This window comes from Mastigoproctus giganteus, chromosome 12 (assembly GCF_048544385.1).
Source record: "Mastigoproctus giganteus isolate SK-2022 chromosome 12, ASM4854438v1, whole genome shotgun sequence".
Taxonomy (NCBI): domain Eukaryota; kingdom Metazoa; phylum Arthropoda; class Arachnida; order Uropygi; family Thelyphonidae; genus Mastigoproctus; species Mastigoproctus giganteus.
In genome coordinates, this window is record NC_143586.1 from 17,849,404 (window position 1) to 17,875,495 (window position 26,092).

At 35.9% G+C, this 26,092-nt stretch overlaps 1 protein-coding gene across 6 annotated transcripts in view; it reads right to left on the reverse strand.

The window, feature by feature from the left end:
- Positions 1–26,092, reverse strand: part of CSN3 (COP9 signalosome subunit 3) — a 137,595-nt gene that overhangs the window by 10,368 nt on the left and 101,135 nt on the right. Inside the window, exons 15-16 of one of the 6 annotated variants that reach the window (XM_090386743.1) lie at positions 16,399–16,489; positions 4,847–5,033 (exon numbers count right to left, since the gene is read on the reverse strand). The exons of 1 other annotated variant lie outside the window; for it this stretch is intronic. In XM_090386743.1, the coding sequence (XP_090242869.1) occupies positions 5,026–5,033; positions 16,399–16,489 (99 nt within the window). In that variant the 3' untranslated portion in view covers positions 4,847–5,025. Of the gene's footprint in view, positions 1–4,846; positions 5,034–16,354; positions 16,490–26,092 lie in introns of those variants that run through there. 4 more of the 6 variants (XM_090386742.1, XM_090386744.1, XM_090386741.1 and 1 more) reach the window with 4 other exon arrangements.

Below are 26,092 nucleotides of genomic sequence, written 5' to 3' on the forward strand. Positions count from 1 at the left end.
GGGATCTCCTATTAGCGCCATCGTGGCCAATCTGGCCATGGAGGAGTTAGAGGAGAGGGTTTTTAGTGGATGTCAGTTTCCCATAAAGAAATGGAAAAGGTATGTTGATGATACCTTTACCGTGGTCCAGAAGGGGAGAGAGGATGATGCACTCCATTGGCTTAATAGCTTCTCCCAATTTATACAATTTACCTCAGAGGTGGAAACAGGAGGTACCCTTCCTTTCTTGGATGTACTGGTCTCTAGGGTAGGCCCTAGGCTAAAAACTTCTGTGTTTAAAAAACCTATGTGCAGAGGCCAGTACACCCATTATAGTTCAGCACAAGCTGGGCAGCATAAGAATAGTGTAGTGAAAGCTCTACTAGATAGAGCAGGGTCACACTGCACCACCTCTGAGGACAAAGAATGTGAAATTAGACGGGTCACAGCAGATCTTAGAAAATGCGGATACCCCCAGAGGATCATAGACAGATTTAGTAGAGGAATAGAGTCCTACCGTCAGGAACCGTTTGTTCCTGTCGCTACCGCATACATTCCTTACTATCCGGGCGTTACTGAGCATCTCGCTAGAATTTTGCGGGGCTATAAAACACGCTGTGTGCAGCTTCCCGGGCGGAGGTTGCACACAGTGTTGTCTCAGGTAAAAGACCCAATAGCAAAGGACCTGAGTAGTGGAGTAGTATACAGGATAAAATGCCCGGATTGTGGGGAATGTTATGTGGGCGAGACAAAACGACGGCTCAAGGATCGTCTGGGGGAGCATGCAAATGCTATAAAAACCGCTGATTACAATAAGTCTGCTGTGGCCGAACATTTTTGGGAGAAGCAGCATCAAATTTCCCCAGAGGATGCGGTTATCATGGATCGAGCGCATGGGTTCTGGAACCGTAAATGGCTCGAGAGCCTACGAATCTGTTCATCCGACCACAATATTATGAATAGGGACAGAGGTATGCGTATGCATCCTCTGTTTGAAACTATTATCCTAAGTACGGATGAACGGTTTTGCTTAACACGTTCCTGAGCTATTTCCGCTTCCAGTTCAGACCATGCGCCGACTGCACCACGTGTATAGGTACCGTGAGCCTGTTATATATGGACGTGCTGCAGGAAGTTTTGTTACTGCTGAGGAAGGGAGCGCAAGCTTCCGAAAGCTCCAGAGATTTTTATCGTTTTTATCGCTTTTAATCCGGTTTATTTTAGTGTATTTTATCTCAAGGATTTTATCACAGTTTTAATGTTTTTACATGTATATTTAATATAATAGCAGTTTTTGTAAATATTTATTTAATTTAATATGTAAATAAATATTCTAGTTACAGTAAATACTTATTCTTATGGTTGGTGTGAGCTGATTTAATACTAAAATAAGAATCAATCAGCGTGAAAGTTCTGTTCACTGTCTGTAACTGTGAGGGTATATAATTTTTCATTATGCTGTACAGAGCAGTACCACAGACAATGCCCGGTATTACTGTTCAATTCCCTTGCACCACTGTGACTTAAACTGCATTGAAAGTGGAGACATTTTTTTGACACTCACTCTCTTGTACAACAGTGGGGATATGCTATCAAGCAACTTCTGAACCAATGGAATTGGGAAACACTAGAGCAGTCACTATACTCTGGTGCCTGATTTGAATCATAACTTCAGCCTGTTTCTCAAAAATGATAGATCAGTCTCTTGAAGTTGTCAGTAGAAAGCACACTGAAGACAGAATTTCCTAGTTATCATACAACTCGGCAGAAATTATACTGAAAGAATATAATCAATAAATACATGATAACATTCCTGCCGACCAGGCTAGCCGGGTGGGTAAAGTGCCTGCCTGGCAACCCAAAGGTCGCAGGTTCGAATCCCAACTCGGGCTTGGATCAGAGCAGAAAGTGCAAAAACCTTGGGAGGTGCTGCAATATGGCCACAGAAGCCGATGTGCCAACAACTAACAAACAAAAAAAAAAAAAAAAAAAAAAAGAGATAACGTTCCTCTTATCATTTGGGTGCCACTAGGTTTTCCTCAAACTCTTACAAACTACTGGCTGCATATAATTTTAATATTTTTGAAAGCTACTTAAAATACATTTATAAGTCCTCAATGAAGACCTTAATTATATGCAAGGTAACATAAGTATGGTTCCATGGCCATCACTTTGAACATTTACTTTATTTCACAAATTAATATACAATTACTATAATCACTAACCATAATTACTGTATTATTTCTTAAAATTCAGTTAACCTTTTAACTGCTAGGAATGTGCTTGAATTTCCCAGTCAGAAGGTTACAGCTGGGTGAACAATGCAAGTGGAGGAAAGGGTTAGTTAAATGGGAAATAACCCAGGGCGAATTTAGGTGAAGTGAAAACATCCTTGCTGTTTTTTCTATTTATATTTCCCTATCAGACCAAACTTATGGGTTATTCTGTAACTGGTGGGTCCATTTGTCTAGCAAATGAGATTAATACTCATTTTTTGGACTTTCCCGTGGCAAAACAGCACTGGGATGAGGTATTTCTGCACCAAAGGCTGGTCAAAGGTGCATCACTCATTGTAAAGAAATACTCTGAATCCACTTGATATTCAATGTTTATTGTTTCATAAAGCATAAGGGCCAGATTTCACTACAAAATTTTGTTGCTACTAGTAGGGTATCCACTACTTTATGAAACAATAAAGTAAAAATTCTGAATATCACATGAGCTCAGCATATTTCACAAAATCGAAGTCTATGGTATATATGGCAACTTGATGTAATTCTTTCTCGATACTGTTTATTGTTTCATAAAGCATAAGGGCCAGATTTCACTACAAAATTTTGTTGCTACTAGTAGAGTATCCACTACTTTATGAAACAATAAAGTAAAAATTCTGAATATCACATGAGCTCAGCATATTTCACAAAATTGAAGTCTATGGTATATATGGCAACTTGATGTAATTCTTTCTCGATACATTTTTCCTTTGAATTTTGTTCTAAAATACAGGTGCAAGAATTACATAAGCAGCTGAACATAACAACCCATCACAAAAAATTAGAGGAAGTAAATCAGGTCAAATAACTATCTACTATATTTACTCATATCTAATAACACTCCTCTGAAATATCTATATAAGACAGGCATATTTTTAACAATATCATGCAACATGCTCAAAATTGAATGAGTCAGCTTTCTGATTTATTATTATTTATTTTGAAACACTAAAGTGAAAATACTTTACATATACAAAGTGCTGTGCAATACTGGATTCAACATACTGTTTGGCTACCGGATGCAGTCTCTTATTAGCTTTTCATGCAGGTGCAATACACAGTGGCAACCATATAAATTGCATCACCCTTTTAAAGTTTAATATTTCTTAACTCTCCTATAAGTAAAATTATGTCATCTCAAGCCACTATTACATCATTCTGTAATATCAGAGTGGTATTGCATCATTTTATAAAAGCATCCAGGGCTGCTATCTGTCTCCACTTATAGTTAACTCCAAGGAAGAAAATCATAATTATTACTCTTGATAGGAGGGCTTTTCTAGTTGACATATAGTTATAAAAGTTGGCTGAAACCAATCTACTGTGTCAAGGTTACTTAAAAAGAAACATGAGACTGGAGATGTAAAAATAAAATCTGGAACTACACTGAAATGGAAAAGCACCAGTACAGGAGAGAGTTTGAAGTGTGAGCCTCAGATTGTTGTAGGAGTTCCACAGATCCAAAATTAATGTGGAGGGCACATACTGGGGTAAATGCAAGTGATAGAACTGTTTGCTGAAGACTTGTGTTGAGTGGCTGAAAGCATATCGACCTTGTAAGAAGTCCTTATTGACAAAATCCAAGAGGAAAGAGCAATTAACCTTGAACTGTCCAATCATTAATTTAGTCCAATTAGCAACTGAACTAAAGAACATGCTAATTGGACAATTTAGCAGTTTCTAGTTTTCCATGATTAATCCAAATTTAACTTTCATGGATCAGATGGTAAATGCCATATTTGGTTCGATCTAATGAGCTTATCATCCTAATTGTACTCGGTCAACGGTAATTTCCACTGGGCCAGATGGTTTGGGGATGCATAAAGAGCAAAGGAAAGGACACAATAAATTTTGTAAAATTATACAAAAAATTTAAAGACTCTTCCATCCATCATCAGATGACCTTTTTCAAAGAAGAGAAAATTTGTTTCCCAACATGACTCTGCACCTTGCCACACTGTGCATAAGGTTAGTACACCATTACTTAATTGTTTAACACAATTTATAGTATGTGCTAGTTTTAACTTGTTTCAAATACTGATTTCTTTTTTAGGTGAATAAGTTCATGCAAAACTGCAATATCCAATCCTTATGGACAGGAAATAGTTCCAATCTGAACCTGGCTGAAAACTGCTGGAGTGTTATGGAACAGAAAATTGCTGCTAAAAAGCCATCAAGCAAGAAACCATTATTCATGTCTGATACCATGAACTAAACCATGATAGGCCAAAAAATACTAATATCTGTTAGAGGAGACCTAATTGTATCACAATAATATTTGATTGATACTGGTATCATTTTTCTGTCTTATTACATAATCTTAATTTCAAACATTGGTAACAATGAAAAGGCATTCACATGGCCTGCAGTGTATTTCTCTGATTATTTGTAAACAAATATGTATAAATAATTTTTTTATTTAATTTATTTTCTTATCAATAAAATGCATAATCATTTTACATCAGTGTATAAACAAATTTAAGGCCATAGGGGGCAATTATTTCAACTGCAAAATTTGTTTTTGGAGAAAATTTATAGTACTACAATTAATGTGGCCACCACTGTATACCACGAAAGCAAAATAAAGGGTCTAAATCAGAATTTAATTACAAATGAAATTAAAAATTGGCATTGTTCAAGACGAGTGGGAATAAATATTCATCATGAAAGTCCACGAGATGTTCCAAAACCTTGATTAGCATCATGTATTATGTATCATCACACTTCCCTCTTTTCATACTCATGACTTTGTAATTCCTGTTGGCACATTATTCTATACATCTAAAAAAGTGGAATGCAAGAATTATGAAATTAATAATATTTTTGACTTTTCACACTTGAAAAGATAGGAATCCATAAATTATGCTAGGGATAGTAAATAAGTATATAATAAATTACAATTAAAATATACTCACTAAGCAATAAAGGGCACACATTTGAATGTTGTGATATTACTTTGTTCACTACATCATAAGGCTATTTACAGTAGGTAGAAAAAAAAAGTGTGCAAAATTTTTTGATTGATAGATCATACAAGAGATATCACATTAAATGACCTATTTCTCCTCTGGATTGTAGAATTATTAGTAATTCTGTCCAAGTCACATAAGAAATTGTATCTGCAACTAGTTACAATCATCTCCAGTAAAAAAAATTAAGTAATAAACAGGTGATCATTTTAAATGAGAACCCATGAAAATGTGAGAAACTTTGAGTAATTGAGTACTAAAGACATGAAATTTCAAGTGACATTATTATGTGCATGCTATCATTATCTGTTGACAACTTGTGAAACTATGAGACCCATGTGCAGTGAAAGCAGTGGATGAACATGGATGAAATATTACCCTCAAACAATTCTTAAAAATTACTCAACATAATTTTTCTATGTAATTTCAATGTTGTAAGGCACTACCAACTTCTGTGATATGGAAGCTTGTGAAAATATTCAGGGAGACTGCAAATGTGAATGTTGTGTTCATACATTGCCTGTTATGACTGAATACAAGCTTCATCATGCTCCGTTATGTTGCAATCACGATGGTGATCATTTAAAATTTTTTTGTAACAAATTAAGTAATGTCAGAGAATAAAGAATATTACTCACAAATTTCATGTCTCTAGCACTCTTTTATTCAAAGTTATGTGCATTTTCATGGATTCTCATTTAAAATTATCATCTTGTAGTATAAAATTAAGACTGGTTCTAATGCTTCTAAACAATTACAAACTTACTCTAACCAAAAAACAAAGATTTAATTGCCAATTTTAATATGATAGATGAAACTGCTTTAAAATCTTTGATCATACTGTGTAACAAAAATTTGATTATGTTAGTGTTTGTTTTACTGTACACACACAATATTTTGAACTTTCACAATTTCTGTATATATTATGAAAATCCTTATAAATGCATATAAAATGTGCTACTTGATTGCCTTAAAATTTTTATGGCCATTAGTTGAAGTTGTAAGTTCTCTCCAGAGTTTCTGCTGTGTCTATGGATATCACATTGATTCAAAAGCAGGGTCAAGCACAAGATTTTAGGTGCATCTGAAGCATATTAAGACAAGTCATGAGTAGTCATGTTGTGACAACTACTGATCAACATCAGAAGGATGGCTATGTGATAGACACAGTCTATGCCTTTTGTGATACCTCAAATCATGATAACTGCTACATTTATATTAGTATTAGAATGGCTAAATGGTGTTAGGATGCAGACTTTTTCTGTATCTGCCAAAAAAGGAAAAAATAATAAAAATAAATAAATATGTAAATCCTGGTCATTTATACTTTTCCTGTCACCAAAAGTGATCATGCAATTCTGACTTGAACTGTACCAAACTTGAATATGGTGTGCATTTCAATACTCCTCTATGAGAGTGTTACAAATAAAAGAAATGTTACATATCTGAGCATACAATTCTCTATTGCTCTGGGTTACACGTTTAAAACATCAATTCCCAGTCCAACTTCTTTAGAAGAGACTTCAGAGGTGGAACAGGATTATTATTGTCACATCTTACCAGTCTAGTGCAGAACTACTGATAGCTCATCTAAAAGATGGAATTTATGAATCCAGCTGCAAGATTCTACCCAAAGGGAAAAAGGCATTACAGTTTTGCCCTTTTCAAAGGTAAGATACCCAAAAAATGACTTTGTCCTACTTCTCAGATGTGAACATCTCCCTCTAAGAAAGATAGCAATGAACACATTCTAGCACAGGAATCCATTCACCAACAAATCAAGGCCATTTTGCTTTAACAATGGTATTAAATTTTCACCAATTATAGAAGGACCTCCATTTATACGAAGGAGGAACAAGAAAATATTTTCAGTCTATGACAGTATTACAGGAGAAGGGAATGGCCTATCAGTAACAAATTAAAAGCCTAGTAAACCACATACAGGTTAATAATGCTCTAATAAGACAAGACCTTGCTATCACCACTTTATATTAAGCTAGGAGCAAGCAAAACAATCTGTCAAAGCTTGGAATACTTACAGTGACGTCTTCCAGCATAATACAGTTAATGTTCCTAAAGCTGTCTAAACCAAAAGTTAAAAGTGATACATTCAGTGTACCTAAAGTTAAGCAGATGCTAGGATTTAAAGTGGGAATATAAAATGACTGCTTTAAAAGAATGATTAACAATAGCAACAACAAGAGCAGAAAGGAGTGAAAATGCGACTGAATATTACGGACGTTTGGGATGCAAAATGTCCTTAAAAACTATTTTAGTTTCACTCGCACATGGTTCCCCCCCCCCCTTGCCAGATCAAATTTTGATGATTTGAGTGAAGAGTATGGGAAATATTTCTATCAGGACATTCAAACAGCAGAAGTACAAAGGAAGAAAGGTGGAATTAAGCTATAATGGGTGACTACATCTGAAGTTTGGTTCAAGTAGGATCAATGATTTGAAGAGAAAAGATGTTCAAATGCTGTTCCATTAACTAAAAATGGATAATATATTTATTCTTGAAAAAAAATTTTTTCCTCTCTTTCTCTTATTGTTTTCAAAATAAATATGAAAAACAAACGTCAAAAGATTTTGTTTTGAAAATTTTGAATGAAATGAGAAAATATAAATAAATAAAATATGAGTACCAGCTGAAATATGTGGAAGTAGCTGAAGAATTAGTAGTGACAAATGCTGCACTGAAAGTGTATGGGTCAGAGGTTGAGAAGGCAGAAGATATTTTCTTTAGCATTAGCATTAGTAGAGGCATTTGATGCAAGAAAGCAAGCTTATGCAGCATCAGCCAAAAAAAAAAAAAAAAAAAAAAAAACCCACTTCCACTTCACCCCTCTGTTCGTTCAAAATACCTGTCCAGCTGAGCCTTAAACTTATTTAGGCTATCAACCTCCACCACAAGGGATGGCAGTCTGTTCCACCAACCGACCACCCGCTGGCTAAAGGCAAATTTCCTCACGTCTATCCTACATCTGTCTTTCCTCAATTTGAATTTATGCCCTCTCAGGTGATTTTTCTGAGCTAGAGGAAGAATCCCATCAGCATTGAGCATGCTTAAACCATTCAAGGCTTTATACACCTCTATCAGATCACCTCGCTGGTGCCTAGTCTCCAGACACTGTAATTTGCAAAACTTAAGCCTTTCCTCGTAAGAGAACCCCTTTGTTCCATTCACTAATCTTGTTGCCCTTCTCTGTACTCGTTCCAGCAGCTCTACATCCTTCTTGAAATGAGGCCTCCAGACCTGTATACAGTACTCTAGGTGTGGCCTGACCATTGCCTTATACAATGGAATAATCACCTCCTTATCCCTGCTGGAAAAATTCCTGTATATCATTGACAATACTCCATGAGCTACTCTTGCAGCCCGTCTGCACTGCTCAGAGAACTTCATATCTGCCTGCACAATCACCCCCAAGTCCCTTTCATTCTCTACCACTGTCAGTGTAGTACCACAGAGTTGATACGTTGCCCTGGGGTTGCTGTTTCCCATGTGTAGTACTTTACATTTGTCAATGTTAAACTTCATTTGCCACCTCTCAGCCCATCTGCTCAACCTTTCCAGATCCTGTTGCAGCAGTGTAGTGTCAGTAGTGTCCTTGACAACCCTGCCAACCTTTGTATCATCTGCAAACTTGGACATTAAGCTTGATATACCATCATCAATATCATTTATAAATACAGAAAACAATAATGGACCCAACACTGAGCCCTGAGGGACTCCACTAATAACATTAGTCCATGATGAGCAGTGTCCATTGATTACCACTCTCTGTCTTCTCCCACTCAACCACCCCTTTATCCATAGCAGGAATTTGCCTCCAATGTCACACTGCTCCAATTTGTGTAGCAGTCTTCCATGTGCAACAGTATCAAAAGCCTTTCTAAGATCCAAGTATATAATATCAAAGTTATTCCCTGCATCCAGTTCTTTTGTGCTGCACTGAATGAAATGAGAAAATATAAATAAATAAAATATGAGTACCAGCTGAAGAATTAGTAGTGACAAATGCTGCACTGAAAGTGTATGGGTCAGAGGTTGAGAAGGCAGAAGATATTTTCTTTACATTAGACTTTAATTTGTGTAGATTGTAATTATCAGGAAATGCACGTGAAAGAAGGTTTTTCAGAAAACAGAAGATGAAGTGGCCACGGAAATATCTATAGAAAAGGCATACAGCAGACACTGGACATCTGCGAGACAGAGTGGAGAAACAATGTTAGAAAGAGGTTTTGGGGACATGACTCGAGATGTGGGAACAATATTCCATGGAAGGGTGGATTTGTACAGATTAGTTTTTTAGAAGAAAAGAAATGTCATGAGCAAAAAAGAAACCCAATTTTTTGGATGCAGAGGGAGCAGTATTTGTGATGTCATTATGCCAAGACACATTAAAATAGAGATATAATTTGAGGGTGATTGAAGATGAGCGGAGGGGCAGTAGACTTTTTTTTTTGCAAGAAATAAGACAGAATTGAGTGCCTTATTGAAAAATTATTAAAGATTGACATTTTAGGGACTTAGTGGAGGATGTTCAAGAAGTTGAAGCAGTTTGTGCAGGACAAGGTTTTGCAAAGTGGAATATAGTGTGCTGTTATCAACAAAGCTATGAATAGGATTTCCAGTCAGCGGAAGAAGGTCAATAATATACAAGAGGAAAAGAACAGGAGAAAGAACTGAATCTCGGGAATAAGCATTTTCCACTAATGCTTATCCAGAATAATGGAAAAGGTAAAAAGAACAGGGAATCATATATCAACACTTGCTGGGAGTAGTTAGAGAGAAAACTGGATACAAAAAAAAAAAAAAAAAAAAAAACCTCTTAAATCCATAAGATGGCAGCCTCTTAAGAATTTTAAGTGTAAAATGTACAAAAGTGCAAAATGGCATCAGGACCTGGAGCTTTCTTGGCATTAAGATTGTTCAGAATTCTGATATCTTTTGGTTGAAAGGTTTCGACAGATATTTTGGGAGTACAGGCAGTTCCCGCTTTACGAGTTCCCGGGTTTACGAGTTTTTTTTTTTTTTTTTTTTCAAGTATCAACAAAATCGAAAATATGAACGTTAATTACAAAAAATGAATGTTAAACATTCATAAGTCCCGCATTTCAAACCACGCGCGTAGCTATACAGTGCATCCCGCATTTCAAACCACGCACATAGCTATACAATACAGTGCACCCCGCTTTACAATATTAATCCGTTCCAAAGACACCATCGTATCGTGAACCCAATAACACATTGTTTTTTAGTTATTCATTTCAAGACCTCAGAAGTTGAAATTTTCGCTATATAACTCTATTTATCTCTCTAAAAGGTCATTTATATAATGAAAATTGTATTAGTCACAAATTCAAATAAATTAAAATGCACTACACTTTCATCGTTATCATATATATTCCATTATAAGGATCAATTTTGAACACCTTTGTGATATTTTTCTAAAGCACATTTCTGGAGGTCACAACCATAAAACAATAAAAACAATTTGCGCTTTTCGGTTTATTGGGCTTTTCTGTTAGTGAAATCAATTATAAATGGATAGTAAACTCGATCTTATTGCATTTGCAAAAATACCGAAAGCTGGAATTGTGTGGATTTTTACATTATGGTGAAATGTGTTTCCCCTTCACTGCAATCTTCAATCATATAAAAAACATAAATAAATTTTCAGAATCTGCTCCTCAATCCTTTTTTAAAAAAATTTTTTTTAAGCTTTGTAGTAAACTTGTTACTCCGTGCAAATCGTGTTAGTTGCAATCTCACTTGCACATATTGTGTTAGTTAGTTGCAATTTGTGTGTGCCGCTAAAAAATGCATATGCATGCTATCGTGAAATTTATAAAGAAAAGAGAAGATATTATCTTGGAAACAAACAAACACCTCTTGAAGAATTTCTGAAGAAGACTCCTCCTTGTGCAACAAACCAACAGTGAGTGCCAACCCAACAATGAGTGATCAACGAGTGTGCATTTAGTCGATGATGATGAAGAATAAACATTCTTTAACATCTGTAAGTCATAAATAATTTCTTTAAATTATAATTTGCTTGATTTTACAAGCTATATTTTCATTTCTTTGGATAAATCAATCATTATCATTTAAAAAATAATTTCATTGTTGAGAACGTAACTCCTGTTTTTAACATTGTGTCTATGGGTAATAAATTCCTGCTTTACGAGCATGTGGTAGGAACGAATTAACTTGTAGAGTCGGGAAGTCTGTATAGATGGATAGATTGTAAAGTCTGTATAGATGGACAGAAGTTGCAGCCAACAGCTTTGGCAAGAAACCAGAATGCTTGACTACCAACTGGACTAGAAGCCTGTTCAAAATGAAGTTTAGATTTATTAATAACTGTTTTACAATTATTGTGAGCTTTAGAGTAGGCAGACAGTGAAGCAGTAGTTTTTCTGTCCATCCCTTCTAATAATTTTTCTAATCTTTCCTTAAATTTATTCAAACTACTTACTTCTGCATGACAGCAGATGGAAGTTTGTGCCAATAATCACTCTCTGGCTGAACACAAATTTTCACATATCTATCCTGCAGGCATTCTTTTTCGATTTATGTTCCCCAATGTGTATTGTGTGAGAAAGAGTACGGATGCCATCAGCACTTAGTTCACTTAATCCATTCAAAGGCATAAACACTTCAATCAGGTCTCCTTGCAGGTGCCTAGTTTCCAAGTGCTGCAATTTACAAAACTGGAGTCTTTCACGGTAAGAATACCTTTTTGTGTCCTTGACTAATCTTGTTGCTCTTCTCTGCGCCAGTTCCATCAGTCAGTTTTTTAGAGTTAAAAAAACTGACTAGCTACTGTAATGATCCAGCAATGAAGAATGAATATCCAGCAATGGAAATATCTCACAGGTCAAAATTTTGGATCAAATCATACTTCTTGACACCTTTCCTCGATTGATGTAGGTCAGGAAAAATTTGGTTGCACTGATTCCTACAGAATCTAAATGCATAACGAAATGAACACATAAATAGACAAATTTTATCTTACACACACACACACACACACACACACACACACACACACACACACACACACACACACACACACACACACACACACACATGTGTGTGTGTGTGTATGTTATATATAAATATATAATGTGTTATTGTTGTTCTTTTTTAATTGTTGTTATACAATAACAGAGACTGAAATCTAACACCTCCATTTTTTCTATAGGTTTCGCACCTAATCTAACACCTAATCCCTGTGTTGCAAGAAGTTTCACTGTACTCTATTCATTCTAGTTTATTCCTCTTCATTAATGTGGAATTTGTATGGAAAGTGTAGACCTAAATAACAAGAATCAGTCACCCTTGTAAAACATTTCACTTACAAAAGTAACAAAAAAATATATATTTTTTTTATTTTTTTACATTATTTTTTCTGGATGAGAGAAGTCTTCAAAATAGGTTGTATCCACTGCCGTTATTTTTAGTTGCCCCCAAATAAATTTCATAATTAAATTAAAAAAAAGAAAATGAACAAATCTCTTATTTCACCAGTTTTTAAAATAGAAGCACTTTGAAGAATTTCATAATTGTTAAGATTACATTTAATTAATATTAAGCTGAAAAGTAAAACAGTAGGTCAGAGAAAAATTTTAGGTGGGTATTTGCCTCTGGCCCTTTAGGGTTTCTCTACAGCTAGGCTACCTGTATAATTATCAAGCCAGTGTCCAATTTCTATTCATATCCTTTCTAAAATATTGAATGAGATGTTTGCAAATGTTTCTAGAAAGGAAGATAATATAAATTTTCTTTTCTCCTCTGTCATTAATCACAAGTTATTTAGTTATAACTTACTTAAAATGACGGTTCCCTTCTTTTTTGAATTATAAAACTAAAGTATTTATTTGGAATGACTGAACTGAAGTGTATTTCCCAGAAAACAAGAAATAATAAATGTATTCCAGTTAGTTTGGAACAAAGATATTAAAATATAGTAGACTGTTCTATGCAATTAATCTAGCAAGTCTAGATTTCTTTGCAGATATTCCGAAATAATACTACATGCTAAATTAAAAAAAAAAGTAGCTTCATCTTCAAATAAGGTGTTAAATGTCAATAAAAATTAAAAGTAATTAAATCATTTTAACCCCAAATTTCAAAAGCAACAAGTTGTTTATTGACTATAATAAGAAATCCTACACTCAGAACATTTAATATACTAAACCTAATTGCATATTTATAGGTGATATTTTTGAATCCACTTTAGGATCCTTATGAAGATTGAAAAATAAAACAAGAAGAAAGGTCACCACAATTTAGATTTCAGTGTAGTACAATTAAAACTCATTAGTTAAAAAATTGTTATTAAAGTACTACAATATTAATTCTTAAATAACATCAAGACTAAATGCTCAAAAACATTCCTTTTAAAACATTCCAGAATCATACAATGAAAATAAACAACTAAAAAATAAATTTGAAGCACAGGAAAATCTGGTACTTACCAAAACAAAAATGATCAGGACTATCTTCAAACAGAGATGAAAAGAAACTGAGCTTTCTGAGTTAGCAAACTCAGAAGAAGGAACACTGGAATGAGATTGAATTTCTAACCTGGAACCTAAAGGTTCTTTAGGTTCCAAGTTAGAAATTAAATAAACTGGACAATGATAATCAGAATCTTGGGTGGTAACATCCCAACCGTAACAAATGCACTTGACAGGTGACAACTTTTCTTTTTTTTAAATTCTGCTTAAAGTATATCAATATTTTATCTTTTTTTAATGGATGGCAGTACCTATTGTATGTAATTTTTTTATTTTAACAAAATTAATTCTCCTGAAAATTAAAAAAATTATAGCCATAATATATAAACATGAAACTATTAGCCTGTTCCATTTTCCAGTTTAAAATACTGTTAATTGTGCAAAATTACAAACATATGCATATATGTATATGCAACCCTTACGTAAGCCACTCCCCAACTTGTCCATTGATTACCATTGATGAGCAGTGTCCATTGATTACCACTCTGTCTTCTAGAAGAAAACCTGGAAGACAAAGGCGGAAATGGATAGATGAAATTCATGAGTTTGTGGGTAGTAAATGGATGGCCAGTGCTCAAAACAGAAGGAACTGGAAAGTTGCTGGAGAGGCCTTCATCCTGCAGTGGATTGAAAATGGCTGATGATGATGTCTTCTCACACTCAACCATCCCTTTATCCATAGCAGCAGTTTGCCTCCAATGCCACACTGCTCCAATTTGTGCAGCAGTCTTCCATGTGCAACAGTATCAAAAGCCTTTCTAAGATCCAAATATATAATATCAAAGATATTCCCTGCATCCAGTTCCTTTGTGACCACATCATAGTATCCAATCAAATTGGTCAGACATGACTTCCCCTTAACAAAACCATGCTGTGTCCGAGCTATAACTGAAGTCTTGTCTAGATGATCCTGCAGTGCTTCTTTAACCACTGCCTCCATTAATTTCCCTGGAACAGAAGTTAAACTAACAGGTCTGTAATTACTTTATGTCGCCCTTTGATCCTCCTTTGTGAATTGGGGTCACATTTGCATATCTCCAGTCCATGGGTACCTTCCCTGAGTCCAAGGAAACTCTCATAATTATGGCTAAGGGTTTGCTTACTTCCTTTGTTGCCTCCTTTAATATAACTGGATAGATCCACCCACCCCAGGTGCCTTTCTTATGTTTATCTTCATCAATTTGTCCTCCACTTTGCTCTCAGTTATTACAAAATAATCTAGCTCACCGCCAGAGTTTAATTCACCTCTGGCATTCTCCTCCCTGAATAACTTCTCATGTGTGAATGTAGATGCAAAATACTCATTTAGTTTGTTAGTGCCTGTATTGATGCTTATTATGTGCATATACACATATTAGATACTATTATTCACTTCCATTTTCAAATTTGACACATCATGAAGCATGCAAAATTTGAAATGAAAATAGAATATTTCAAATGTTGCTAACTCTATCTGTTGCTAACTCTATTTTTACTAATTGGTGACAACAAGGCTTCTTCAGGCACCTTATGTAGCAGCAGAAAAATATCTGTAAGCAGATTTTTCTCCCCCATCTGATTATGGGTTTCCCAGTTGACCTGGTTTGCCAATCTATTAAGGTCCCGATTATCCTTAGCTAATTTAACTCAGAGTCAACCTGGAATTTCTGGGTTCCAGCTTAGAAATTAATTTTGTTCCAATTTTCCTTCTTGCCTTTTCTAACAAAAAGTTCCATTTTCTTTCACCTCTGTCTGAAGACAGTCCTATTCATTTTTGCTTTGATAAGTAGCAGTTTTTTCTGTGCTTCAAATTTGTCTAATTTAGCTGCTTATTTTCATCATATTCTTAATATTAATAAGCACACCACACTGAATTCTAAATTATAGCAACTTTCCTTCTCTTCTTATTTTCTAGTCGTTATAACAAAATCCCAAAGTGGATTCAGATGTGTCACCTGTAAATAAGCAATTAGTTCAATATGTAGAATATTCTGGATGTAGAGTTTCTCAACATTAAAGAGTCAATGAACAAACTGTTGCTTTTAAAATGGAGTTAAGTGTTTTAATTAATTTTAAATTAAATCTAATTTATATTATTAATCCCATGTCATGTTTTTACTCAACATTGTTTCATATAAAATTTCTCTGTCCCCATACATCCTGGATTTTGTGGTCTTTAACTCCACAGAAAAAAAAAACAAAAAAAAAAAAAAACAATTTGCCATTATGTATGGTGATCAAGAAGGCCAGACTTTGTTCCTCTTTAAATGAAGCAAGCAGCATGCATATCTTAAAAAACAGAGTGGAAACAGAACACTGGCTTGTTCTATATGCCACAAAAGCATTCACACAGTTGAATTGATGCTTAAATCTCATAAAAACTTGAGTGTATTCCTGTAAAGTTAATAAGAGTTAAATTTGTATAATTCTTAGGCACACTTTACATATAAAAAATTTATATTTTATAGCAACCTTATGGCATGTGCCACATTCATTATAAAAACTTTTTGGAACCTCTTTTACATAAAATTTTCTTTTGTTAGATTTTTCTCCACTCTCTTTAAGCACAAATGAACATAATGAGTTTTAAAAAGCAAACTATAAATGTACAAGCACTCCCACCCTTGTCAATTAATTAACAGGAACAAGAACAGTTCTTTTCATACATGGTTCAGAATGCATCTCTGTTTGGGATGTGTCATGCTGTAAAGTCAAGGCAGCTTCAGTAACATATGAAGACTCATGTACCTCCATACTCTAGAAGGAGGAGGAAAGAGCACTGTGAGCTTCAATTAAGATGATAAGGTCATGTAATTCATCATAAAGAATGATTATTCAACCGTTAAATAAAACTTCAAGATTAAGTTTTTTTAAATTTTTTTATTAGTTCTGTTACTAATACACAAGTGTAAATTAATAAATTCAACACAAACTAGTATTTTACTGTATCATATGCCAGTAATAAATTAATGTTGATGTTAATTTTATTTTATAAACGAAAGGTAGATTTAGAAAGCAAAATAAAGTAATATTGGTGCAATCATTATAATAGCACAAATGAACCGAACTATTTCAATCAACTCTCAATCAGTCCTTTGTAACAGTCTAAGAAACAATACATTCTTATATACATTCTTAATGTTTTGGGTAAATAGTGGAATCAGCTTTACCTTATTTTATAGTGATTCTAAATGTAAATAATAGTATTCAATCAAAATGTATGGTATATTATTGCTATTTTTAATTAAGTTTTTCTAAGATTGATCATACAGACAAAGTATCGACTACTTTGATCAGAGTGCACCAGTTCACGAATAATATGCCAGTTCCTTTATGTTTATGCAAATACATATTCAAGGGCCAATTTGCATGTTTGTTGTATGCACTGAAAAATAGAATAACTTACAAGATAAATCCTACTCCACCTGCATGAGATAAGCTACTAACAACCTCAACTGAAAAAGGTCCTTATGATCTGAATCCAGATCGCTCTTGATGGGTTACAAATGGAAACTCTATTCACACAAGATTACTTAAAAAAAAGCTACTTAGGGCTCAAGTGCAGACTACTCTGGTTGAAAGTGATTGAGTTTGGCTAAACTCCAGATCTATTTTCACTTATTTTAATTCCATATTGCCGTTTATCTTTATCTTTATTTAGACTTCGATGTATTACGATGTTTTTGGCATGTTACATGTGGGCGAGGTCTTAAACACGTCTCTGAGCAGTGAGTATGGTCTTAAACAGAGATATTGTACGATCGAGTTCTGTAATTGGGTGATTATTGTGAATGCATTTGCTATTGTTAGTCTTAGTTAGGGTGTTTATCCCTCATCTTACTGTTGTTTTTATAGCGGAAAACGAGTTCCCTTTTTAAAAACAGCGGTAAGAGATATTTTAACAAAGATTAGTTTTTATGCGACTTTGGGAGGGATTTAAGCAAAAAATGTAGGTTATTTTTGAAAATTTGTAATTATTTTCACTTATTTTAATTCCATATTGCTGTTTCTCTTTATCTTTATTTAGACTTCGATGTATTACGATGTTTTTGGCATGTTACATGTGGGCGAGGAAAGCAGTGAGTGGCACCTGCCAATCACTGCTTTGTTTCTGTCTGTTGGTCGAAATATGGACTTGTACTCAAGAACTGGAGATTTACCTCAAGTTTTACTGGGAGACTATTGTCAGGGAAACGGATAACATTTTTTGTAATAAAGATAGGTAGTCGAGAACTAGGGTGTGTTTGCCAGGAGCAACAATTAATGATGTTACCAACAGATTGTCAGATTTTAAGGGAGGTAAAGAGAGAATTATTATTCATGTGGGGACGACGACTTCTTCTTTGGATGCTGTCTGCTATTGGAGGTTGGCGATCACCACACTATACTTCTCTGTCTTGGGTGAGATGAAAAAGATCCTCAGTTGGTCCGCCAGACCAGTTGCTGACCTAGCTGCATTTGCCAGTTTTCCCAGGTAGAAGGAGCTATTTTGTAGAGATGGTATTCATGTTCCATGTTCCTATCTTTCTTAATGAAAGTTTTTGCCACCCAAGGATTCTTAGCACCTGTGTTGCATTTAAAGAATGCTGGGGACTCGGGGCCATCTCTTCTCTCTCTCTTGTACTAGCCATGGTGATTATTTTTGGGAAGCATAGTGCAGTAGTCTCCCCCCTTGCTTTCTGCACTGCAGTACTTCAGCTGTATCCGTTGGTTCAACTATGCCTGAAGTAATCCGAAAATTAGCCGGAATGAAGTCTAGAATATATATACATAAGTATTATTCAATTAGTTTTGCACTATTTAATTTTTTTTTTTTTTAAATCTTCAGTGAGGTGCTGCTATTATCCTTCTTCCTCTCTCAATCTCTAGCTAATAATGTCCAACATATTAATGATTTTTGAATTTTCTTATATTTTCATAGTGGTTTGTATAGGCTTAGTCTCAATGAATAAATTTTAAATTACAGCCAGATAAAATGTTAAATATTTACACTATGCTGTAACATAGGCAAACAATCAGCTGACCGTTAGAACTAAGAATGTTCCAACTGTCAAATAAATACACGTCTATAAGTAGTTGAATACTACCTGATATGGTGCAAAAACACTCAACCCTAACTACAATGCAACTCGTTAACAAGGTGATCACTAAGAAAATCAAATAACTCTTCTTCTTAATGTCACATTTTCAACATAAAATCCAGGAGCACATAGTAACCATGTTAAGCAGACAGTGGCCAGTAGTGCCAATGTCTATGTGGGGGGGTTAACAATATTAAATATACATGACCTGACCATCTGTTGTATAAATACAGGATCTATGCTGTAAAAATGCTGCAAGTAAGGTCAGAAAGTCTGTGTCTGCAAGCCTTCCCAGACATGACAGGAGGGATTATATGCTGAAAGCCTTATGGATTAATTCAAGACGGACTTGAGGGAATCTGCAAAGCTCTTGGGAGGAAATTAATTTTTATCAGTGTGGCCTGCATTTGTAGGTAGAAGGAACTATTTTGTAGAGATGGTATTCATTTGAACAAAGGTGGCACAAAGATTTTTGCCAGTACCATTGAGGATACCCTAAGGGTTCAGGGAAACTGCTAGTTGGGGGGGGAGGGGGAGAAAAGTAATTTAGATCCGTGTTTATCTGATGACATGGGACAAAGTAATGCTTGCACTCACCTCACAAATTCTTGTTTGTTGCCACAGCCAATGTTGATAAGATGTTCTAGAGTAGCAATGTTTCAAATGAGGGGGAAGATAAAGGTTGGGATACAAACCTAAATAACTTCAAAGGGTGTGTCAGGGTAGTAAACTATAGAAGGTTACTTAGCCTCAACAATGTCAGGAGTGTTGTGAATAAAATGGCTGAATCTGAACTCCTGGTTAGAACAACTAATGCTGGTATAATAAGGCTAACAGAAATGTGGTGCCCAGAGGCATAGCTAGGTTTCTGGTGCCCTTGGCAATTTTGTGGCTGCGTGCCTTTTTTCGATAACTGGTAAAATAGTAATAAATAATATTAAATACAGTCGGACCTCTGTTTAACGATCTTCTTTATAGCAAATTTTTCTATTTAGCAAATTTTTTGAATTCCCCTTGGTAATTACATTTAAAATAGTTTCCGTAGAACAAAGAAAATTTTCCATATATCAAATGGATTACGACAACTGCATGTCTAAAATTAATTGGGCTTTTGTTGTTTATTTAACCTATAAATCACAATATTCATGATTACCTATTTACATAGCAAGCACAAAAACACTATACACATTATTTATAACTTCTAGCTTATTCAGTACTGTATCATAGAACGTACACAATGCGTGAATTGCATAACTGCTATTCAAGCGATTTACTAGATAGAGTTCCAGAATCTGAGTGGTGGTTGTTGTTGTTGTTATTTGGTTTTTAGGAGCATTAGCAACTAAGGCCATATTGCTCCAGGGATATGCGGTGGTCATTCCCTGACCTTTCCGCATCCTCCGTATTTGGTGGTCACGGGCTCGAACCCGAATCTGAGTGAACCTTGTTCAAGAGGATAATGACAGATGCTGCAAATGCAAATTTTGAATGGGCCCAAAGGAAAGCCAAGAGATACTACATATAATGGAGCGCAGGAAAAACTTTAAGAACAAAGATGTAGAAAACTATAAGATGTAAAAGGATTGAATATCTGCAAAATGAGCATAAGGAACATCTAGTCCACAAAGAAGTGAGGGAACTATTCAACATCATGGAAGACCGTGCAAGAGACCACATTCTGGATAAAAACAACAGGGAAATTGTGGATAAACAACAGAAAAAGGATAGATGGCAAGAATATCTGAGGGAACTATACTGCGAGGACGACAGACAACTAGGAAATGACAACACCCAAACAGAAGGCGAATATCAAGACTTTCTGCTGGAAGAACTGGAGCAAGCGATTAAATCAATGAAAAAAGCAAAGCAACTGGCATTGATAACATCCCAGGCGAAATGCTCAAATGCCTCGGAGCAAGAGGAAAACAACAGCTCCTCAATATTTTTGATAATATCCTAAATGGAGGGAAACTACCCCTTGAATTTCTGTGATCCATCTTTATTCCTATACCAAAAAAGCAAGAACAGCAAATTGTGCAGACCACCACAAAATAAGCCTCATAAGCCACTCCATGAAAGTCCTCTTGAAGATGATTCTACACAGAATTGAAGGCAAGATTCAAGAACAAATTGGAAAAGACCAGATGGGTTTTAAAAAGGGGGTGGTGCAAGAGAAGCAATATTTTCTCTGAATATACTTGCAGAAAGAGCAATTGAACACCAGCAAAACCTATTTGTCTGCTTCATTGATTTTAACAAAGCATTTGATTGTTTGAAATATGATATTCTCTTCCAGCTCTTGAACAATCTAAACATCAATCCCAAGGAACTAAGGATAATACAGTTACTATCCCTTGAGCAAGAAGTGGCAATCGCTGTAGAGGGGGAAAACACAGACTGGGTACAAATCCAGAAAGGGATGAGGCAAGGATGTGTTTTGTCTCCTATGCTGTACGACCTCTATGCTGAAACCTTTATAGATTTAATACAAGTTTCTAAAGGAGAAATTACTGTTAATGGTTCAGTTATCAGTAACCTGCAATATGCAGACGATACTGTCCTCATTGCAACCTCAGAAGAAAAGCTACAAACACTCCTCAACAAAGTAGTAACAGCCAGTGGCAAATAGGTTTAACAATTAATGCCAAAGATCAAAACTATGGTCATAAGCAAACACCTTGCCTGGAATCAAAATACACTGTGGCAACTCCCCCATCGAACAAGTGAGTAGCTTTAAATATCTAGGGAAGATACAAATAATGATGAAGGCACAGAAATTAGAAGCAGAATTGGTATGGCCAAAGAGGTATTTAAGAATCTTAAGAACTTCCTCTGTGACATGAAAGTGGATTCCAGAAAAGATACTGAATGGTCAAATGCTACACATGGAGCACTCTCCTATACAGGGGTGAGACCTGGGTCATGCAGAACTCAGCAAACTGGAAGCCTTCAAGATGTGGACGCTCAGAAGAATGCTCAAAATGCTGTGGACAGATCGGGTAACCAACGAGCAGATCCTTAAGAGGCCATGACCCACAAGGATACTAATAACTACAATTGCAAAGAGAAAGACGGCCTACCTCAGGCATATTATAAGAGGCCCACAATGTCACCTGCAGAGACTAATCCTGCAATGGAAGATTAAAGGCAAAAGAAAGACAAACAAAAAAGTGGCTTGATAGCATCAAAGAATGGACAGTGGAGGGGTAGTCTTATGACACAAGAACTATTTCACAAAGCAAGAGACAGAACTGGCTGGAAAATGTTGGTCTACAAAATTGAATACAGAACTTGAAGGAGATGAAGTGGTCGCCTGATTGGTCCCTTCAAAGTTATGATCCAGATGGCAAATAGATCTATGTTGCTATGCAGTGTGTACTGAGATTTAAGGATGCATGCAGGCTTGAATCGCCCTCTAAAAACATGCCATTTGGCAAAAATTAATTTCCACACCACTGCTCTCATTCTGATGGGACATCATTTAGGGGCACCATTTCTTCAGCTATTTCGGCATTGTTGCCATTTCAACACCCGAGCTAGCCTTGGGTGTCGAAATAGCTTGGCACGGAACTGATGTGAGCTGTCAGTGGTGCCCTTTTGATACCGGCACCCTTGGTACCTGCCCCAATGCCAAGGCGTTCCTATGCTACTGGTGGTGCCACCTGAAAATTGTTGATGAGTTCCACTACAATATGTATAATATATCTAAAATTAATGCCAAAGGGGAGTGAGATAATGGTACTTATCAAATGCAGCCTGAGCATAAAAAGAGCTTTTGCCGAGTCTGAAGTTACATCTGCCAGCGCAGAATCTGTTGGTGTGAGTTTGTTGGAAGCAAAGGAACAATGAGAGTGGAAGTAATCTATAGATCAGAAGATTGTGAAGAATATGACAAGAGTCTTTACATGCAGATGGAATGGGCAAGAAAGCATGGGTGTCTTATTACGGGTGACTTTAATCTGCCCCAGATTGATTGGATAAATGGGAGAGAAACCCAAGATGGAGAAAAACTTTTTTTAAATAAACTGGATGATTATTATTTGTACCAGCATCTTTCTAAAAGGCCAAATATAAAATTTCATGAAAAATTTGCCCTGTAGGAACCAAGTTGTTATATGTTGGCAGATATACCTGGTGAAGACAACAGCCTTTACATATTTGCAAATGCACCTAAAAAAACTCTACAAATAACTATAATTCAATATGGAATACTGAATTACAGTTAAATTATAGTTTTTTAAATAAACTAGATGGTTATTATTTATACTTGCATTTTAGAGAAAATATTAGGGGCAAGAATATTCTTGACTTCATCATTACTAACAAATCAGATGACATCACAGGGCTTAAAGTACAGGAATCATTGTCAGGAAATGATCACACAATCGTCAGTTGGAAGATGTTGCAGCAGTTAAAGGTAAAGGCATGGGTTTTAACTTCAGACGAGGGGACTTTGACAGTTTAAAGCAATATATGGCATCTGTGAACTGGGCAGACTGCTGAGGGATGGCAAATAATTTCAATTATGGAATACATTTAAAGAAAAAATCACAGAAGCCACGAATGTATACATACCTTTAAGAAAATATTGCAGGAGGAGGATGCCGAAATGGATGACTGTGGAGCTGGCTGGTCAAATAGAGCAGAAAAAGGTAGCATGAAACAGTTACAGAGATATGAAAAGTACTGAAGCCTACAACAGATACAAGTTGACCTAATAGTACCACAAATAAGACTGGGGAGGTCAAGATTGCATATGAGAAAGCATTGGCTAAGAGAACAAAGAATGGGGACAAGGAATTTTTCATGTAGTGAATACAAGGAAGAAAAAAGCAAATCAGATTGGACCCTTATGCACTGGGTGTGGGAAAGTCTTTGACAACCCAGCTGATGCTGTAGATGAATTGAACAGGTGTATTGCATGTGTCTTTACTGAAGGAAGATCCTTCATGCTGAGAAGAGGCTGTGTGAGTGAGGCAGAACCATATTAAATTAGTGATGTCATAATTACAGATGATTGTTTATTAGTAAAACTTTTGAGCATAAAGGCAAGTAAGGCTCCAAGAGTTGATAGCATATACCACTGTATTTTTGAGGGAGAGCACGAGGGAGTGTATTGAACCATTGAGGTTAATTATAAGGGACTCAGGGGAGATTTCCTTTGGCACAGTTACTTATGAGCTGGATTTAGGGAACAATTTTGATATAGTTTATCTGGATTTTAGCAAAGCACTGACTCAGTCCCTCGTGACCGGTTACTGTATAAGCTTGAACAGGTTGGGATTACTGGTAAGATTCTAAGATGGATTACTGGATGGCTACAAGGCAGGTCATGATTAATGGATATTCTTCAGATTGCTGTAACATCGGGAGTGGGGTCTCTAGACAATAGGTCCTTGAACCACTGTTGTTTCACATTTTAATAAATGACATTGACAAAGGGATAGAAGGTGTGATTGTCAAAATTTGCAGATAACAAAGATTGGCAGAGGCGTTAATGATCGGTGCCAAGCAGCACTCCTTCAGGATGACTTGAACAGACTTCAAAGATGATCTGAGAAGTGTCATGTTTTAATGCTACTAAATGCAAGGTTACACTTGGTGAATAGCAACCCACAAATAAATTATACACTTTGTGGAGTTCAATTAAAAACAGTGGTGGAAGAAAGGGATCTGGGAGTTATAATACAGGTAGATATGACGTTTTCTGAACAGTGTAAACAGGCAGCCAGGAAAGCCCACAGTGTCCTATCAAGTAGAGATAGTGAGGTCATAATCCCACAGTATAAGGTAATTGTAAGACCACATTTGGAATACTGTGTTCAAGTATGGAGATCTCATCTGAAAAAAGACATTGAGCTTCTTGAAAGTGTGCAAAGATGGGCAATTCGAATGGTGTGAAATTGGCAGAATAAGAAGACGACCATACGAAGAAAGATTCCAATTATGTAGCCTACTGAGTTTGGCAACCAGGCACATCAGAGGTGACATGATTGAGGTTTAATTTACAAGGCTCTGAAAAGGATTAGTAAAATGAATGAAAGTGGAGCTCTCACTGGTATAAAAAATTCAAGAACTAGAGGTCATAAAGTCAAATTACAATGCTTTAGGTTTAGATTGGCTTGTAGGAAGTTTTCTTTTAGCCAGTGAGTCGTTGATTGCTGGAAAATGTTGCCCTCACAGGTAGTTGAGGCTGACAGTTTGAATAAATTCAAAGGTTTAACTGGATAGTTACCAGTGGGAGGAGGAGGAGGGAAGCATGTAATTTGTGTTATCTACTTTTTTTTTTTTTTTTTTTTTTTGTTTGCCTGTGTTGTTGTTGTTTAATTTTTAGGAGCATTAGCAACTAAGGCCATATTGCTCTGGGGATATGCAGTGGTCATTCCCTGACCTTTCCGCATCCTCCGTATTTGGTGGTCATGGGCTCGAACCCCGGTCTAATCAAGAAGCGTGTGCTACACACTGCTGCTCCTGGCTACGGAGGTGCCTGTTTGTTTGCCTGTGAAGCAACAGCTTGGCTTCCTTGACTATATGGCAAATACTATTACTATTACATTAAAATATTTCAAAATGTTTGTCCTGTTTGATTTATATAAGATAAGAAAGTCTGCAAGAGAGCCAATTTTCATTTCTTTTGACACATGGTGAATGAGGAAGCCCATTTCAATCTTAATTCATGTAGCAGAGTGGAATAACTGTATCGTCATTAGGATACGCTTGGGTCCTCTCCCATGTATTCAGTTTTCAATTTTCAGTTTATATTGGACCGTAGATATAAGAACTTACGGATAGGGCTTATAAATACCTACACATTTTGTGGAACAATGAAGTAGAGGTCAACACAACCTGTGGTTGGTTGGTTGGTGTGTTGTTTAATGGCACAAGGGCTGCTAAGGCCATATTGTGCCTGATTCTATTCGGTAGTGCAATTTACAGTTATAATCTGTAAAATAATCCCGTCTGCTTTAAGAAATAAAAGAACTCAGCTAGATTTGCATTGTCTCCAATCAGATGGGGTAATGTCAATGGTTCTTGCAGATGCGAAAGCGATTTGAAAATTTTTTTTCGATAATTATTATAAAGATTGCAATTTATTAGAATATGCCTCACCGTAAGTGTAGTCTGACAATATGTACAAATAGGCGGATCTTCCCCCATGAGCAGATAAATATGGGTTAGATGCGTGTGCCCAATACGCGTCCTAGCCAGGATCACCTCCTCTTGCCTATTTGATCGCATACTTGATGGCCATAACTTAGGTTCCTGTTTAAATTGAAGC